Below are 20,147 nucleotides of genomic sequence, written 5' to 3'. Positions count from 1 at the left end.
TGCCATAGGACCCACTTTGCCTGTGCTCTGCAGCCCAGCAGATTGACTCAGCTCCAGGTTCTGCCACAGGATTCCTGCATAACTTGGGATGAGCCTCTTCATCTCACTGGGCCCCTGTTCTCCAGCTTTAATATGGAGAGGATCATAGGCAATAACACACCTCCTTTATCCATCTTTCATGTTAATGCTCCGCACAGTTGTGTTTGCCTCAGACAATGCAGAGCCCCAGTTTTGGCTGGATGTTCCTCTACTACCACTGTGTCACAGTCATAATAGCATGAATTTATAAGAACCAAGTTGTGGTTCTTTCCCTACACGTACTGCAGGAGCCCCTTTCTTTAGTCCAATTTTTGAAGCCAGAGGCAGTTTCACAAAATCTGCGTTAGAAGATGATGTATGACAGACCTTTGAAATCTGCCATTAAGCTGCTATTGTTCTTGCAAATGTGTTTACAGACTTAAAGAGACACAAAAACTACTGAAGGGTTTTAATCAGCAGCCAAAACCATGGGAAGCAACACAGCAGCCAGGAAACTCCCTCTCTTTCCTGGGCTCTGCAAGGGAGAGCATTGGTGGTGTCTGAAGCAAAGCATCTTGCCTTTGTGTTTGCCATTGCCATGGGTACTCCAAGTGCAAGTTCCTCCCGGCAGGGACTCTTTCTTAATCTAGACTTCATGCTGGGCAAACGGGACAGTGGCTCTCATCCTAAATTGCTGCCATCAGAGTAACTAAGCCCAGCACCCTCCCTTTCTCTCTCTGAGAAGCGGAACAGGTACCTTGCAGCTTCCCTCTTCTCCATCAGCTTGGCTCATCAGCTGTGTTTGTCCCCTGGCTTCTCTTCCCCTGTCCCTCTCCACTTGAATTTTAATCAGAAGCAGCAGCTGAACAGAAGGTGCCATTTCCATAGCTACGGAAGAGGCATCGACAGCGAGAGGTGATGGAGAGGCTTTTACCCAGATGCAGTCATCATTAACATTCACCATAATAACCTCGCCTGCAAGCACAGCCCTACTATGGCAATAAGACGCTTGGGCTGTAAATCCTTGGCCAGGCTCGTCTTTCATCACAGAGAACAATACCTTTTGGGGTCACATTTCTAATCTGCCGATTAATCATTTTTATACATGGCGATGTTTACGTATAAGCAGAGACCACTTTAATCACGTATGGCTACGCCAGTGGTTACCTTGGCTTAGGCACAGGTGGACAATAATTGCCCTTTCTGAGGTTTGATGCGCACACACACGCACACAGACATATGCAGCATCTACCATCTGTGTCTTGCTCCTCCCATTGGACTGGTTTGTGCCTCTTGAAACAACGCTGCTTAACAAAGACGGCCTCTCTGTAACCCGCTGGGTTATTTTGGGATGCTGGGGAGGACCTTCCCCCTCTATTGTCACTGTTTAGCTCATGTTTTACTTGTCTTAAACCTTCTGTCTGTCCTTCTCAGGAAGCTAAACCAGAAATATTCCCTCCCTCCAGGATCTTCACAAAACCAACACATTGTTCAGGGGAAAAAAAAACCACCTTGTCATGCCATGGATTTTCTCCATGGAGCATGACTTGGGCCCGTTATGGTTTGTGTTTCATTTCAGGTACAAAACCTAGTCATGGGCAAACCCAGAGGCTGCGTGGCATCTTTGGGGGACATATGACAAGGGGACAAGCACTGGCATTAGGTTGGGAGTCTCTCTGCAGCCCTGGTTTTTGCCTGTTACGGTGCAAATCTCCCCTGCAGAGCTCCAGCCTTGCCCGTTTCGAGATTTCTACCCAAGCTTCCCACACGGCAGCGCAGGGTGAGGAACCAGATGAATAAAATTGAATTTGCACGTGAGGGAGGGAATGCGGGTAGGAGAAAATAACCCTTTGAGTAATTTATGAGGCACGTTTATAGCTGTTATTTATAGATCTCTATGGGGGATTCGCATTGTTCTCTGCCATCTGACATCATTTGGCAGTTTAGTGGTGCCTGCAAAAAAAAAATACCCCAAACCCAAAAAAACCCCTCTTCTAATACCACATTTTTGATTAATAATCTTGAAAGCTCAGAGTGTCAGCAAGTCCTCAGAAAGACTGTCCCTGCTCTCCTCTAATAACTTATGGCTTAAAGGTACAAGGGCTTGATTAAAACTCTCATCACAGTAAATCAATGGTAGCTCAGGGAAAAGAGGTCCTTTCCCTCCCCCTTTTCAGATAAAGTTTACTCGCTTGTGCTTTTCTGGCATTTGATTTTGCATGCATGCAAAAATACTAAATCAATGCCGTCAGTAAAGCCCTCACTGGGGGTGCTCAGTCCTGTCCATGGCAAGCTGAAAGCATGCTTTTTTATGCATGTGCCTTCAACGTTATTTTTGGAGAGATTAATGAATTCAGGTGCAGTAAAAATAGTCTACTGCAAACAAACAAATTCCTCCTTAGCCTACTGGAAGGATAAAGAATGTCATCTGCATGAACACAACCTTGGTGAGACCCACCAACGAGGCAAAGCAGTTGCACCGTTGCTGGGGCTCTTTGGGGCAGCGGATGCTTTGAATGACCTTGCCTGTTGGGAGTTGTTAATCCCAGCACTTACCTCGGCTGAGGCAGGAAACACATCTGGAGATGAGGAGAAGAAACCTTCCAAGCCCCAGTTCCGTCTTGATGTGGGCACAATATGTGGATATAATTATAGGAGTGAGGTTCTTAGGAGGCTGGAAAATTAATGCCGATTCCTCTGAGCCTCCATGCTAGCGGAGTCAGGAAGGGCTCATTTCCATGCCTACCCTGAAACCCTAGGAGAGGGAGCGGTTTTTTCACTGTGTTTCTTAAAATATAAAATCTCAGGAGACTTCAAACCGACTGCTAAGCCCTGGTCACAGGAGAGCCCCCTTAGACTCTGTTGGGTCTTCCCTGCACTCAGCAGTGCGGCTGCTGCAAGTTTGTTAGAGGAAAGGACAAAATAATGCAAAAACGTGGGATGGTAGCTCATTACAGAATTGGCCCAGAGCCTGGGAAAGCTTGGTCCCATCACCAGAGAAGCTTTGGAGAGGGTAGGAGAGCAAAGGGGAGCAAACCACAGGATCTTCTGTAGAGATTTGATCAACCCACAGAGAATTTGGGTCTCAGCCTTGAAATGTCCAGCTGGGCTGAGTCCTCCGGGACTTTACGTTTCTCTCTGACCATGACGTAACACGAAATGGTCCAGAAAGGAAGGTCGCATGGAATCTCATGATGTGCCTGCTCTTTAAAGTATCACACAAAGTAAGCCATGCCCGGGAACTGCCGAGCGTTTGGAGCCAGAAGCCTGAGTGCAGCTGACGAGCTGTGACATTTGAATGTCACCTAGTCCCAGTCCAGCCCCCAGTTGGTGTTTGACTTGGCAACTGGCTTCTCCTCCCTGGCCCAGAAATTCAATGCGCCACCTCCAAACCTCTCCACCTCTCCCATGCTACCTTTGTCTTTGTCCTACAGGAGGAAAAAACTACAAAGAGGTGCATAAATAAAATAGGACATTTTCCTGCTTAGTTGGTGTCATTAAGGGAGAGAGATGCAGCAGTTTTCACCGTGCTGTGACTGTCCTGTAACAAAAATCTTCTAAGAATCTGTAGGGAAAGCCTATGGGGTCACTCTTGATGGGGCTCTTAGAAAACCACTTAATGAAACTATAGCTTTGCTGCAGGATTTTGTGTGTGAATTAAAAAATGCAGTGAAAACCAGATGATTCCCTATTACACTTACAGCCAAGTTTGATCTGAAAAAACCGAGATGATTTCACTCGCGTATGAACCACCAGCTCCCTAATCTAGGGCAAAATAAAATCTGGCAGGTTTTGGTGTTGAAAAGTATAAGAGATATACAAATGCCAAGGCCTGTGTGCTTTGTATTTGAGTAGGTCCGTATCTCTTCGTGCAGGAAGTGATGTGAACAGGAGGGAGAAATAGCCTCAAGAAACGAATCTAAAAGTAGTTTAAACACGTGTGTCTGGTGCCCTCCTGTGGAAATGAGCCGCTTTGGAGGAAAGGAGCAAACACACGGTGGTTCTAAAGAGCAGAAACGTTTCTGGGGTAGGGATTGCTTTTTGTACTTAAAGACTAAGAATGATAGAAACTAGAGCTTAGTTAGCAATTTAACTAATCATTTTCCAAAAAAAAAAAAAAACCTACTATGTGATTTTCTGGGCTAACAAATGAGATAGTTTTACATATTATTTGAATTACTGTTACAATCCCACCCCGTCCCCATATCACCTAACTGTTAGTAAAAACCAGTTTGTATTGGAAAGCTGTGCTCTGCTTGTGCCTGTTTTAGGGACTGGCAGATGTGTGCTTGTTGCACAAAGAAATTTGAAATTTAAGTGCGTGAACTTAAGTTTCTGAACACTTGCCTCTGAAATCTGAATGAACCAAAGTAGGAAAAACGGTAGTAATCATCATGTTTTGGAATTGAGATTCAGAAAGCAGAACAAGCCATCATCAGACAAAGCTGTCTAGGTAACACTGATTTGTGGCCTACTTTATTTATTCTCACATTTTCACTACTTTATACCTTAGGAATGCTTTGCACGACAGACATTAAATATAAAGGCCCTTAATATTAATGTGGGGTCTGGCTTGCCCACCGAAGCATGAATTTCTTGTCAGCCTCTACATTCCAATCCTAAACTTTCAACACCATTGGGTAAACGTGATCACTCTTAGAGTTTACACAGGGAAAATGAGCAATTTCAGACTTTTCTTTTGACCAGTAAGCATGACTGCTTTTTAAACCGCACTTAGGGAGAGTAAATATTAGCCTTGTTTGCAACTTTAAAAAAAGGACTGCTGCAAAAAAGGGATCTTCATTTTCTATATGCACTTACGTATGCCAGCAACAGGAATCCGCATCCATAGCCAAAACCTGAAGAACGAAGGCTCGTCGGGTCAGATCTTCCCACAGCTTTCGATGGTGTTACAAATCCTCTAGAGTATCGCACTTTTTCATCAATTCAGGCCAGCCGGACTGTAACTCAGATGAATAAAATAGCAAAGGCTCAGCGAGGGAAGGCACACAGCCTCCATCAACACGCATTAGCTGTATGAGCTTATAAATACTGACCGTGATGCTGGTTGAAGATCTGTTGCTCGCCCCGACCCGTGGGACAGGCTGCATCTCGGCAGCAGGAGGTGGTGGGATGTGGGGTGGAAGCCGGCCAGAGCCCCGCGGTCGGCTCGGCAGCTGGGTTTCAAAGAGACCTACCACTCCAGAGAAGAGCCCCACAGAGGGCTTGGAGGGATCTTTCCCCTACTGCGTAAGGGGAGGCGTAACAAAAACTACTGGCGAGAAATGAAAGGCAAGACAATTTAAATGAGAAGCAGGGAGGGAAAAATTAACCATGAAGATGATTAATCCACAGAATAAATAACCAAGGGATTTTCTGCCATTTGAGGCTTCGCAAGTCAGCGCTGAAAAGCTCACTCGAACGCATCTGCCAAGGTTTATTGGTTAATGGCTGGAGAAAATGCCTGTGGAAAGAACACCACGCTAGAAGCGCATACTGGTAAATCCACAGCGAGAGCACCAGGGCTGTGAGTCAATCACAACCTACTGGGGGGAGCAGAGGGCAACTTCTCTGGCCTGTGTTATATGGGAGGAAAAAAAATAATAGATAATCTCCTCTAATTGTAGAGCAGTCAGTTGGCAAAGTCTTGCAGTTTTGCAAGAAGAAAGAGGAATAGGAGGAGCAGTAGCAAAGAGGGAAATGATTCTCCTGCAGATATTAGCCAGCAGCGAGCTCTTGGAAAGAGACAGTGCCGCAGCTTAGTGCCGAGCAGAATTAGCTTTTATTATTTTCAAGAAAAAAAAGGATTTGGTTTTCTCTGAGTGTGGTTTTTTTTTTTAAGGGAAAACTTCTCCTGCTACTGGTGAAAACAACACAGAGAAGAAAATCTGCATATTTTCCAGGCTAGAGAGAAAGAATCATTAGGAGGGTTTTGTACTTCTATTTTTTACTATTTTCTTAATGAGAAATAAGTGGTACAACTAATATGATAAACTAAAAAATATTTCAGTCCAATTCCGCCTCCACCAGTAGCTTCTTACACACAAAGACAAAGCCAAAAAAACTGTTCATCACAGAAGAGGGGCAGGAAAAGGCAGGAAAGAAACAGAAGTGGTTTGGAGGAAGAAAAACCCTGCCATTTCTTCAAATCTACCTTACCTCTGGTTTTGGACATTGTGCTTTTGTGGAGAAAAGCCAAAACCTGTTTTAAAAAAATGTTTGGAGGTTTTTTTCCTTTAACTACATTGATAGATAAAGTTTATGGCTTTCTCTGTATTTTATTATAGGAGGGTGTCTTGTTAGGCTTAAACTATAACAGAATACACTCAGATGATTCATATCTTTTAAACATTGAAATACTATCAATATATTAAAATATAAAAGAGTGGATATATATGTGTGTGTCACCTCTCTGTCACAGTAATCATAAGTCCTGTGAGTGTTCTACATTTATTACATCCTCTATCATCTTTAAGTTGATCCATGTGCCTCCAGGGAGTTTGTCATTGTGATTTTTGCATGTCCTGCTGCCACCTAATGGCAGCGAGCTCAACCTTCATCTTTTGTGCTAAAAAAGGGGAGAAACCCTCTCCTGGAGCTTCCAGAAGCCCTGCAGAGCAAGCAGCTAAAAGTACCAAGTGCTTTAATTTTTAGAGTAATAGAAATCTTGGGAAATTTAAGTTAATTAAACTTAGTATTAATTAATCGGGTTTTTTTTTTTCCAGCAAAAGATCTCTAGAATCATATATAGTACTTACTTAGGGGCGTGATACCACCTTCCCAGCCCGTGGGAAGGTGCCCATCATGGTAACCCACACGAAGGGTTACCCAACAGCGGGTTCTTTTGAAGTGCATAGCAGCCAGGTCCATGTTGCCAAGGAGCCCTGGGGGGTCTATGCACTCAGACACCCCCAAAATACTCTGGCGGAAGATATTAAGCTGCAGAAACAGTGCTTTTAGCCCGCAGGAAATGCAAAATAGTGCGAATTAACTTTGCTGCAAAACTGGTTGGGTTGGAGAGAGGCACATCTATATGTTTCTATATATGTGTATAGCATATACATATAGCTGTAGATATAAATAAGTCCTAGGTCGCAGAAGCCTCGGCTTTGAGAGTCCTGCGCTGGGTCTCGGCCCAGGCTGAAGCAGGACATCTGAGAGCCAAGGACCAGTGACAGTCATTGCTCCCAACACCCTGCCACCAAGGAATAAATCAGGCCATGTTGTCCTCAGCTCTGACAGCCCACCTCTCCTCGGGAGCTGACAGCTACTCTTCCAGGTCACTGAGTCTAATTCAGCGTCTACATTCTTTCTCCTCCTTTTAGTCACTAATTATGTATGTATGTTAAGATCAAATTAGATCTATATTGGGTCTTATACGCGTGGCCACAGTCCATGGGATGCCTGCAGAGAACCAAATCGGTGCACACGTTAACGAGCCATAGAATCATAGAATCATAGAATGGTTAGAGTTGGAAGGGACTTTAAAGATCATCGAGTCCCAACCCCCCTGCCCTGGGCAGGGACACCTCCACTAGAGCAGGTTGCTCAAAGCCCCATCCAGCCTGGCCTTAAACAATTCCAGGGATGGGGCAGCCACAACTTCCCTGGGCAACCTGTTCCAGTGCCTCACCACCCTCACAGTAAGGAATTTCCTCCTAATATCTCATCTAAATCTCCCCTCTTCCAATTTAAAACCCTTACCCCTTGTCCTGTCACTACACTTCCTGACAAAGAGTCCCTCTCCGGCTCTCCTGTAGCTCCCTTCAGATATTGGAAGGCTGCTCTGAGGTCTCCCTGGAGCCTTCTCTTCTCCAGGCTGAACAACCCCAGCTCTCTCAGGCTGTCTTCATAGGGGAGGTGCTCCATCCCTCTGACCATCTTCATGGCCCTCCGCTGGACCCGTTCCAACAGGTCCATGTCCTTCCTGTGTTGAGGACTCCAGAGCTGGACACAGTGCTCCAGGTGGGGTCTCCCGAGCGCAGAGTAGAGGGGTAGAATCACCTCCCATGACCTGCTGGCCACACTTCTCTTGATGCATCCCAGGATGGGGTTGGCTTTCTGGGCTGCCAGCGCGCACTGGCGGCTCATGTTGAGCTTCTCATCCACCAACACCCCCAAGTCCTTCTCCTTGGGGTTGCTCTCCAGCCATTCTCCGCCCAACCTGTATTTGTGCCTGGGATTGCCACGTCCCAGGTGCGGGACCCTGCACTTGGCTTGGTTGAACTTCATGCGATTTGCACAAGCCCACCTCTCAAGCCTGTCCAGGTCCCCTCCTTGCTGCCAGCATAAGGAATTACCTGGGTTAAGGGGCTGACAAAATATGACTATTCTTATACACTTCTGTAGCAGCAAACCAGCCCTGCACCACCGACCTGAACATCTTCCTGAGATTTCTCCCTGGCTTGGCTCCTCATACACGTTAGGTTTAGATCCAGCTGTTAATGACTTCTTCCTGACCTCAGAAACTTCTATACGCTTCAGTTGGTATCTTTTGGCCTGTTCCAACATGGACCAGGTTCACCGAGTCCCTGGAATTGATTTCCGGGGGAAGAGGTTTCTTTCTTTCCAATTTAGGCGCTGGAGGAAGAAATGATGATAGAATAAAAGCAAATGGAGGCTCTGCAGATGTGTGTTAACTAAACACCAGTGCTTTAGGCTGGATGTAGCTTTCACTGGGATATTATTCTTGGGACAAGCTAATAAATCTTATACACAGCTACCCACCAACCCTGTTCTATGGGATTTGATTGCTTATATGCTAATATCTAATTTTAGCTGGCAGCAGCCAAATAACTGCATGTTGTTGGTGACAGAGCCAGGATCCCCACATTAACCAGAAGCCTTGACCGTTGCCCCTTCTCAACAGATAAAAAGCAAACCCTCTTAAAACTTCCCACGGGGTAGGGGTGCCAGGTTTGAAGCTGTGTGGAGAAAGCTAATGGCATTTCACAGAGCGCTTCAACATTTGGTTTTGTTCAGATGAGGAACGAGAGCTGAACATCATCGCAAAGTCAGCTGCAAACTCCAGCTGTGCTTGGATTTGGGGGCAGACCACCGAGAGGGTCGATCTGATGGATGCAGGGATGCAGCAACCATGGGTCTGAGCAGCTGACAGCGATGCTGGCTCCTTCTCAGCCCTTCCCACCATCCGGTGCGATCCCACTCACAGCATCTCTGCGACAGTAAAACCCAACCACCACCGCCGAAAGTTCCACTGGCATTTCTCCAGCCAGCTCTAACACTCCCTATTCAGTTATCCGTGTGTGGCTTCTATTTAAGGCTGTACTTTCTCTCCCCTCCTCCATCGCTGTTAGGAGGGTCCAAGTAGAAACACACTGGAGGGCTGAGGGTTACGCCAATAGTTTGAACTACTTTTGCTCACATTTCGGCAGTGATCTCTGCAAAGCAGAGCCAGCTTTCAGGCAAATGTCTCTGCTTTGCCAAATACTGCTTTTCTCTCAAGGAAATTACACCGTGGACCATTGATTCCTCTTTACCGTCACCATCTTCCAAGGAACCACGGGACCTTATCTTCAGCTCTGCTACTGTACATCACACTCCTCCACATCAGCCTACGTTAGCACGGATTCCAGAGCCCAGTTTTTATCTGTTGAAGGTACATAGAACACATACAGAACACGTATCGCCGTGAGACACAGATGCAGCTAGTGAAACAACAACATTTTGTCTTTATTAGGAGTTCCCATGGTAATATAACACAGAGTTCTTAAGGAATAAAACACAAGACTTGGGGTCGGGGTGGGGTTTTTTTTTTGCCATTGAGACAATGGTCAAATATCAGTACTTCTTTTTGTCTACACACATGGTCAGCTTTAGCACTTACAGCTCCTCCACTCATGGTTCACAATCACAAATCCAAGGGTTAAATCCAGCTAGTATTAAATCCTACTTTTTATTTTTAGAGCTTCAAGTCACTGCGGTTAATTAATTAATTAAGTCATCGTCTTTTTTTTTTCTTTAAGCATTTACATATGACATTCATTAAACAGACACAAAGCGGACGAGCTCTCACAGGAAAAAACATGCTTACACAGCCTGCAAAAATCTTTTTTTGTCATTTTTTTGTTTTCCTTTTGAAGAACAAATTAAAACTAAAAAGTCATCATGAGTCAGTGAAGGAAAAAAAAAAGGAAGACTTAAGTGAATACTGAAGAGCCGCAAGTGTTTCGTAGAATTGAAACGGATCTGCAATTCTTTTTTTTTTTTCTCCCCAACTCGTTCAAATTGATTTTAACATACAGGTGAAAAAAAAAAATGAAAATAGCTGCAATATATATTAAGTTCACGGATTACTTAACAAACAAAGTGCAAACTCTTTTATGCAAAACTAAAAGACCCAAGAGTTAAACCTAAATGCAAAATGCACGGATGAATATGGCCATGTTTTTCTTAACTTTTATGTTCAAAGGGGCCTAAAGGAATTAGGTGCTGAAGCTGGGAGGGTTTGGGTACCTACTGAGCTTCCAGATCCTTTGCAAATCCCAGCATTGATGCTTAACGACAAAAAATTTGGTACTTGTTCCTTGAAAGCCTTCATTAAGAGTTTTTTCCTTAAAAGAACCTGTAAACACCATTTAAGAAAATACTCACAAAGATGGAAAAGCAAGGTCAATGTATGTGGCAAAGTACAAATAGCAGAGAAAGCAGAAGATGCAGCCAAGTGCCAGGGCACACAGACAGCGGAGGTAACGAGTGTTAATTGCGGGCAGAAAAGCTCCCTGTGCTCAGAGACAGGCTGAGCCCCTGGGACCGCCGAGCCCTCCAGCTACGTTTCAGTGGGAATCTAACGGTGCAGATTTGTTCTCCATGTCCTGAAAATAATAAGCCTCCGATACCAGGGCTAAAAGACCTTCAATCCCAGACGTTAAATGTCCAGATCCCGCTGCCAGCCACAGAAGCTGGGGCTCCTAAATTCATTCCAGAACCACTGATGGCCTCTGGCTTCTCAAATCTGAGGCAGCAGGCATCTGAGGAAGGGTGGGGAACCGCCAGGCTTTCTCACGAATATTTGCACAAAGGCAGATTCCTGATGAAATTCGCACCCTGTATGAGAGATTCTCAGCTGCTGGTGACCCATCGGGCTGCTCTGAGGCTCCCAGTTACAACAGCTGGGCATCTGGACTCGAACTGGAATTGCCACAGATGCTCAGGCACACACTCAACTGACCGGCCTTTCGATGAGAGCTAAAGATAAGCTCTCATAAAAGTTTTAAATAACCACTCATCGATGCCCAGGAAGGGGGAAAGTGGCTGCTACAGAAATCCTTCAAGCAACACGCTGCTCTTCGCCCATGGCTTATTGATTTCCACCTCCAGGAACAGAAGACAAAACTAACTGCTAGCAACTTCTCAGGAGACTCCGCCGGAGCTCCTCAGTTCCTTTGTTTTGCACCAGCTCAAGACCTAGTACACTGAAATGAAGATTATAGCTTATGAACCTGCTCTGCGACCTCCTATTGCAGCTAAGTGGCAAGCGTTGGCTGGAATGATGCAACCTAGGAATTCCTGAAGTACCAGGGTGGCAGTGGCAGTGACACCGGCGGGAGTCTGTAACTTGGATGAGGTTCGGGAAGGACCGGGAAGAACAGGGAGAACCCCAGTTCTCAGATAAGGCTTCGTAAACACAATGATACAAACATATTAAAAACACACACACAAACATTAAAAAAAAAAAAAAGTTTCCTCAAGGACCTAATTTGCAGCAAAATCCAGAAGGAAAAAAAAAATATATATGAAAAAACAAACCGACAGAACCAAAGTCCCCAACGGTTCTAGCTCACCCGATGGCTGGGTGCGATGAGCTTTGGGAATTCCTAGTGCTGGGTCCCGTTTCTCGCCCTCGGAGCAGACAGCTACTCAGTGACCCCAGAGGCGGTGGGGGGCAATGGTTACAGACAGGCTGGGATTCGTGTCCCTCCCTGCTTGCCTAGCTATTCTGCCGGAACACAGAACCCTACAGAATATCCAGTTTAAAACCCTTGAACTACTCTTCTGCTTGACATTAAAAAAAAAAAAAAAAAAAAAAAAAAGCTATTTTTTACATTTATTATTTATTTATTCCTTTTTTGTGTGTGTCTTAAAGGCAGCTCCCGGGAAATTCACTTTATCCTTCCTTTATTAAAAGAAAGATGCTGAATGGGACAGAGGCCACATATCTCAAACATCCTCTTTACATTTACTTTTGCATGTCAGAGGTGTCAAAACAGGGTTTATTTTCTTTAATGTGTAGGAGCTGAGGTGGGGGGTGTGGGGGAAGTGAGAGGGGTTGGTGAAGATGAGGAGGGAATCTGAGGGGACTGAAAGAGGCGCCTTACTTCGGCCCCCCCCTCACTGGTTGCCCGCAGTAACTGTCACAGGCTCTAAAAAAGAATCGAAAAGGGTCTCCAGGTGCCCCCGTCCCCTGGTCCGCTCGGCGGGCACGCGAGGGGTCGGTCCTTAGCCCAAGCTGGTGATGTTGGCACGTCCGCCGGGCGGTGCCACGATGCGCTGAGTCGTGCGGCGGGGGATGTTGTCATCGATCTGTGCCCCTGAGGGAGAGAGAAGACACAGAGAAGACACGTCAGGTCCCCCCCGTCAGGTCCCCCCGGGGCCAGCGGGGGCTGGAGGGGAGCGAGCGGCAGGAGAAGGGAGTCGGGAGAGCACGGCTGCGCTCAAACCCATGGAGTCCTCTTAGGGCAGGCTCCAACGATGTGCACCAAAACACATCATCTTTGGAGGAAAAACCCCTTAGTGGCCTCCAGTGCCTTAATTCTGCTGAATCACAGAATGGTCAGGGTTGGAAGGGACCTTTGAAGATCATCTAGTCCAACCCCCCTGTTCTGCATTAATATCTCGGCATTGAACACCTGAGCCATCCAGACCTGCACAGATAAGAGCTGGCCAAATGCTTTTCCCTCAGTGAGCCTTTTTATAGTTTGTCCTCACTGGGAAATATTTCACGCTGAGAAATCAAATCTGCCACACGCCAGATCCACAGCTGGCCTCAGCTGGCAAAGCTCCACTGAAGTTGGTGCCATCTGCCCCCTTCAGACACCCGGCTGAGGACCGAGCCCAGAACACAACGGGGTGCTCAGCATTCATGCCACGGCATGAAAACAAAGCAGGACTTTATGATAGCTCCTATACTGTTCTTCTTCCTTCCTAGAGGGATAACCTCCAAGCTAAAAACACATCACAGCCTCTCCCATTGCCTTCCAATTTCAGCAGAATTAATTCAGAGTATGGGAGTATAAACAAGCCGTGATTTCAAAGCAATTTAGCTCCGTAAAAGTATGTACCAGACAAGCTGAATCCAGACTGGTGCAGGTTCCTCACGGGTGGGGCCTGCTGTTTGGCAGGAGACGTCTTAGCGGAAGACGCTGGTGTGACGGTCTTCGGCGTCACCGACACTTCGCAGACGGGTCCGTCATAGAGGCCTCGAGGCACACCCCGCAGCTCGGCCAGCTGCAAAACACAGGCACAGGCAGCCTTCAGGGTCAAAACAGCCTTCAAAACCCAACCGAACAGCTGGCCAGATGTTGCCAGGCCAAAGACACACATCTCGAGATGTGTCATTCCAGCCTGTCCGTCCCCTGCACCGCAAGTTCTGTCCTTTAATGATCTCGACCCACCTGCTGTTGTATTAAAGGCTCCCGGCAACTCTCAAATGAACCTTATTACTCATCCCCAAAAAGGAAAACGATGCTGAGGCAGAGGCAGGTCTGCATAAGAGGAGCCAGGCTAGATTTTCACATCGCCACCCTGCGAGCTTTAAATTGGGTTAAATGCAATTATTCCAGTTGAGGTGCTGCCCAATTGGATTTATAGGTCAGCCACGTATTTCTGTGGGAGACCAGAACACAACAGAAACCACGGATCTGTTCTCTGCGGTGCTAAATTATACGAGGTTGTAATTTTGATAACTTGCAATTTTGATATCTTGCAATTTCTTCAAAAGAACAATTAAGGAAAGATCATTTGCGAGGAATGTGAAAATCACCTAAGGTCAGCAGAACCAACACAGCTCCAGTTTTGTCCAGGAGAGGGCAACACTTCGAACAGCAAAACACTTTTCTCAAGAGATCTAACTTCATCTAGAAATAAACTTCTTAAAATCTCAGCAACTGAGTTGCAGCTGAGCGCAGTGTCATCGTCTCTGTCAGTTTTTACCAACTAAAGGCATATCAAAAGGCAGCTTCTGTTTTGAATGGGTATATTTTACAAAAACACTTTTCCAACAATTTTAGCCTCTTAAAAATAGAAAATTCTCACTTTTTAACAGTCAGTAGGCTGTGCCTGTGACTCACCAGTCACCAGACAAGAGCATCTGATCATAACTGACAGAAGGGAAAGCAGCATAATGTATCTATAGCAATAAATTATAATCCTAAATTGTTGCTGAAAGGTTTGATACATAAATGCTATCAGTAACTTCTCTTGGTACTTCTGAGTCGGGAGAAGCCGGACGGGTTATTTGCAGATTGACTTATGTCCAAACCCGTCGGTTCCTGCCACATCTCTGTCTAGGTGTCCCAAGACGGAGGAGAATTAAAGAGCGGAAAAATAAAATTTGCAAAAAATCCAAGCTCAAGCCAAAGCATATTCCTGTAATGACTCGAGTGAATAGCAAAAATGAAAGAGGAATGAGATAAATATGGCTCCAATCCAGGGAACATTTTCTGTTGCAGAAGTGTGTGTCTGCGAGCCAGGGGACAGCATCTGTTTTCCACCCACTTTAACTCAGGGGTTCCAGTGAGAGAACAAACGCGCATCCAACCACGGACACTCACCCTGCTCCTTGCTTTGATGCGCTTGTAAACGAAGTCAGGGAAGGGTTTCCTGGGGATATACCGTCCAGATCCCTCGGTGACGTGGAGATTCCCATCCTCCAGCACGATCTTCCCCTGGCTGATAACCACCAGGGGAGAGCCACGGCACTCCATGCCCTCAAAGATATTGTACTCCAGAGACTAGAAAACAAACAAAAAGACAACGTGAGGCAAACATATTCATCCCAGCAAAGCCTGCTGTGCTTTAATTAGCAATCACCAGTCACGCTAATTGCCAACATTTTAAGGAGAGATGGAAACAAACTCAACAGCGTTTACCTGAGTGTGGTTTAATAGAATAGAAAGGCTGGTCTTTATTATCAGTCTAAATTTATCAAGGATTTACTCATGCAAAATTTCCATTGCAATAAGACTCATAAAGAGAGGAAATACAGTTTCAAATGAGAATATCTCAAAGCCTACCTGTTTAAATGCATTTAGGCACCTATCACTTCTCCACTGAAGGGGATTTAGGAGCCAAATAAAGTTTTATCTGAGTTTCATACTAAAAATAACGATAATTTTGAAAAGTTGTATTTCAAACCAGTGTTTTGGTTAATGGCTCAGGGACCAGGACAATCTTGTTTTACTCTAATGGGATTCCTCTTCCTCAATTAACAGGATTGGAAACGTTACACCACGGAAAAAAAAAGACAAGTTTTGAAGGAATGGCTGGTAAACATCCCACCCATGGAGCATCCTGGAATAAGATGCACTACAACCATGTTATTTGGGGACTCTTACTCTAGTGACCGTCTGTGAGACAAATCCAGGTCTTTTTTACCGAGTTAATAATGGAGTTTGCTCTTGAAGTGTGTTATAAGTATGGGTAGGCTTGACTGCAGATTTACAACTAGCCAGAACGGCGGTTAAACCCACACTGAACCAGGTCCAGGCTGAAAAAAAGTTGTGGTGGCAGAGGAGGAGGCTTGGTTAGAAGTTTATGAATTAGGTTGGTTCCAAGAACAACACTATCTCCCTCTCTAGCTCCTAATGTTTCCTTGCCAGACAGTGGCAAGAGCAGTGTGAATTCTTGGAAAATATCCGTATGTTGCTCTAGCATTTAAAAAAGCAACAATCATCTGATGCCACATAATCACTACGTCTCCTTGCGTCGCAGCAACCGCTCTGCCTGACTTTCAAAGGGGCTTTTGTTTTATATTTGACCAAATTAGGACGCCTTGCCTCTAAAGGCATCACTGGTATCGATTTCTCCTCTAGCACGAGGCACGCACGCAGTGTGAGACAGAAAAAACCCCAGCAGGTGTAATGCCAGGTATAACAGGGGGTGGAAAGAGAGACGGGAAGAGCTCAGAGCAGGACTTGTAAGAAAAAAAGCTGCTATTTCTTAGACAGCCCTTCAAGCTTTAAACAAACCACTTGAAAACGAGAGCCCTTCACCCTCCATAGTCTTGGCACCCAGTTTGAACATAGAGACACAGCCTTTAGCAATAACTGGTCGTTGAGTGCTGAGGCGCAGGGGTTTCAGGGGGATCCGCAGTCCTCAGCCTATAAAGCGTATCTGAATGGTCACCCCACGGTGGGTCTGGGTCTCCTTCAGCCTAGCCCAGACCTATGGCAAAATCATGGAGCAATACACAACACACAAATACATGGATACAGTCATGTGCTCCTTATTGTACTGGAGCACGTCCACCAAAGATAAAGCCTCTGAGTTTTGCGTTGGGAAATTTAAAGAGTCCGATTCATTTCCTAAAGACCACAGCCGTTAAATGGCAATGACTTTTCAATATTCCATCCAGCAAGCTGCTTCCAACTCTCTGAGCCACTCAGAAGCACAAACCCAGGTTCGGACCACTAAATTTGGCACCTGGTAATGGTATGTCCCTGGGGTCCCTCCTCTAAGTCACTCCTCTCCAAACTGGAGGTGTGAGGAGTCTGGAAGCACCTCTAAGGTGAGTGAAGTGACCAGACTTCTGAGTCTGGATGCCTCCCTTAGAAGTCTAAGCCTGGGCAGGATGAATCCAGGCCATCTGTGACCAATTCTGACACAGTTATGTCACAGGGAAGTGAACCAAACCTTTAAAAAAAGTTTCTTTGTGAATGCCCAGGGATCCAAGTGTGGAAGAAAATTTTGCTCCTTCGGCTCCAGAGTGAATGAAAGCATTGATGGAAAAAAAGAACAAGGAGTTTTTTTCCAGGGAAACATTCCATAGGTTCATCGCCAGCAGAGAAACAAGTTGTCAACAAATGCAAACAGTGGTTCCTTTCTCTGAGACAGTGCTCACAGGGAGTCTCCCACCAGCCATTTGCACCAGGGCCATCCTGCAGTTTCCCACAGGGTGGGACAGACTTTTCGCTGTAGGAGCCAGGTATAATATATGGGACACAGCTGTGGGCCACAAGCAAAGAGAGCCTCTAACAGTGCCACCACAAAGCCACAGAAGAAACAAGGGGAAGGTCTGGTTATCCTGGGTGGTGCCTCATGCCTCCCTGTGCCAGCTAACACTGGGACAATCACCAGTAAAATCATGTCCAAGTATGACTCCGCACACAGCTACCAGACCAGTACATGCTGTAAATCCACTCAGACTCATTTATCTGGATGAGATCTCCAGCAAAGGTGTCCATGGGGGCTGGAGCCCCTCTGCTGTGAGGACAGGCTGAGAGAGTTGGGGGGGTTCAGCCTGGAGAAGAGAAGGCTCCAGGGAGACCTTGGAGCCCCTTCCAGTCCCTCAAGGGGCTCCAGGAAAGCTGGGGAGGGACTCTGGATGAGGGAGGGGAGCCACAGGAGGAGGGGGAAGGGTTTGACACTGAAAGAGGGGAGATTGAGCTGAGATGTGGGGAAGAAGTTCTTTGCTGTGAGGTTGAAGAGACACTGGCCCAGGTTGCCCAGAGAAGCTGTGGCTGCCCCATCCCTGGAGGGGTTTAAGGGGGCTTTGAGCGACCTGGTCTGGTGGGAGGTGTCCCTGCCCAGGGCAGTGGGTGGAAGGAGATGATCTTTAAGGTTGCTTCCAACCGAAACCATTCTATGATTCTATGAGCTGACACGGGAGCGTCACCGACCCCAACTAGAAAAGGGACAGTTCACGTTCCCACTGCTAGTGAGCCAGAAGATCATAAATGACACATTGCGATAAGAGGCCTTTTGATATTTTAGCAGATTTAAAGAGCTTTCTGTGTGCTCGGATTCAAGCATCCGACACTCAGAAAGAGCAAATGACCTCCGAGGGGAATTTCTGGGTACTCATGTGATTTCAGATTTGGACTCAGTCATCTCCCCTTCTGCTCACACAACTGAGCCGTACCAGGTTTAAGACCAGAGAGGGACTGGGGCATTGGGAAAACAAAGCCCTAGGTTGTGATGAGCTCTAGTTCTTGGCAGCACAATCTGGCTCTGAAGGAAGAGAGGCTGAAATGAGCAGCAGAGCTCACATCGTAGAAAATATCCTTACTATGTTGTGAGTCTTGGCGGAGATTGTCTTGACGCTGTCAGGATCCCAGATAACCAGATCAGCATCTGAGCCCACTGCGATACGGCCCTTCCGTGGGTACAGGTTGAAGATTTTAGCTGCATTTGTGCTGGTCACAGCAACAAACTGGTTCTCATCCATCTTGCCAGTCACCTAGGGACAGACAAAAGGAGTCACTGCATTAGCCAGGTGGGGACCGCTCCGAAAAGCAGATTCCTCAGGATCTCCACAGGGGCAAAAACCTCAAGTGGAAGGACCATAACAAGCATCTGGAAGGAGATAACAACACACTGCTACAGCTCTTTCAGCTCAGAAGAAGTTGCAGCCTAAGCCTATGCCATGTGTGACGTACCACAGCCTTATCCCAGATGATGGACATCCTCTCTTCAGTCCCGTTGGTTCCTTCAGGGATCAGGGTGAAGTTGTCCTTTCCAACAGCTTTCTGAGCAGTGTTGAAGGTGCAGTGGGCACTGCCGGTAACCTGGAGGTCTCCACTGGAAAAGACAACGATAGGTATTTAAGATATTTTATTGCCACGGGTTTACTCCTAAAGGTAAAACAGCCTTTTGCTTGCTGGCAACAACAGCTATTATTTTCATCACCCTCACGATGAAGCACACGCTGTATGAACACAAAAAGCTCTACTCACCAGGACAGTAGCGAGTTGAGAAAATCAGGAGTGGTTGGGTCAGGACTCAGTGGTGGGGAAGTAACAAAAGCTGCTGCCTTAGCCCAATTCTTGCTCCAATAATGAGATCCATCGGTACCCAAGCTGGCTGTGATGGGCTCTCCATACACCACAGTGCCTGCAGGACGGGAACACAGGCAAAGCCACTATGAGCACCAAGTAACGTGTATCTCCAGCCTGGCTTCCAGGCATAAAGCATCCTTCTGAAATAGGACAAGTTGGGTAAGTTATGCCAGCATAGCATGCTGCAGGGCTTCTTGCTACTTCCTCTTAAGTGTCGGCTCACAGAAACACAACATCGGATTGAATTCATCGACCTGCACAACCAGATGATCAGGCATCACTAAACTCCTGTTCAATGCTCCTCTGAAACTATATGGTCTTACTAAGGGCATGTTTTCACAAGCAAGCTCTTAATTTTATCTTCCTGTCTTGAGATCTCTGAACAAATACTGAGTGTTCTCCAAAAATCAGTCCCTTAGAATAAGTATCCAAACATCTAAATATCTGAGTTAATAATAAAGATGCTGTTACTGACAAGAGCACAGAGCAGCAAAATGTGCAGAATGCCCTCACACAATTACTGCAGTCAGTCCTGATTAATTGTGTTTGAAAGGGTGACTGGAAAGATTCATGGTATTATATCCTGGGCCAAGAATCTTATGAAAGAGGCTGAGGAGAACTGTTGGATTGTGAGGAGTTCCAGTCTGATCCAGAAGGGATGTGGAAGGAAAAGAATGAAAAAAACAAATAAGTGCCTGCAATATTTTTATAAATGTGGAGGTATTAAAGATTTAACAAGGCTGGGTTTATTGGAACAGGGTCTGTGCATAGATCAGATAAGAGAAAACTATCAGGAAAGGTTCCTGCCTACAGAGAAAGCCCATCACAGAGGAAGTATCAGTGTTTCTGCTTCACAAATGCAGCTCAGGGAAACTGAGCAATTCCCCAAAGAGTACACAGTAAATTTGTGGCAGAACTAGGAAATTAAACTGGATCTTCCCACTCTCTGTCCAGTGCACTAACCACCACTGCATCCTTCCTCTTCATTAACATTTTTGGAACCACATGAAGGAAGAGCGGATCCGTAAGGCCATGATGCTTTGCAAGCTGGAATGCAGCAGCGACATCTGCACACCAAGCAGATGCAAGATGCTGCAACTTCAAAAGCAGTGC

At 46.1% G+C, this 20,147-nt stretch overlaps 1 protein-coding gene across 2 annotated transcripts in view; it reads right to left on the bottom strand.

Moving 5' to 3' along the window:
* Positions 1–9,691: 9,691 nt before the first annotated feature.
* Positions 9,692–20,147, bottom strand: part of DPYSL2 (dihydropyrimidinase like 2) — a 57,861-nt gene continuing 47,405 nt past the window's right edge. Inside the window, exons 9-14 of one of the 2 annotated variants that reach the window (XM_074164224.1) lie at positions 18,933–19,089; positions 18,636–18,777; positions 18,266–18,436; positions 14,811–14,990; positions 13,320–13,485; positions 9,692–12,569 (exon numbers count right to left, since the gene is read on the bottom strand). In XM_074164224.1, coding sequence (XP_074020325.1) covers positions 12,478–12,569; positions 13,320–13,485; positions 14,811–14,990; positions 18,266–18,436; positions 18,636–18,777; positions 18,933–19,089 — 908 coding nt within the window. In that variant the 3' untranslated portion in view covers positions 9,692–12,477. The remainder of the gene's footprint in view (positions 12,570–13,319; positions 13,486–14,810; positions 14,991–18,265; positions 18,437–18,635; positions 18,778–18,932; positions 19,090–20,147) is intronic. The other variant, XM_074164223.1, reaches the window with a different exon arrangement.

Source organism: Numenius arquata, chromosome 26 (genome assembly GCF_964106895.1).
Source record: "Numenius arquata chromosome 26, bNumArq3.hap1.1, whole genome shotgun sequence".
In the NCBI taxonomy this organism is placed as follows: domain Eukaryota; kingdom Metazoa; phylum Chordata; class Aves; order Charadriiformes; family Scolopacidae; genus Numenius; species Numenius arquata.
The sequence above is the reverse complement of the archived record's forward strand: the minus strand, read 5'-3'. Positions and strand labels throughout refer to the sequence as shown.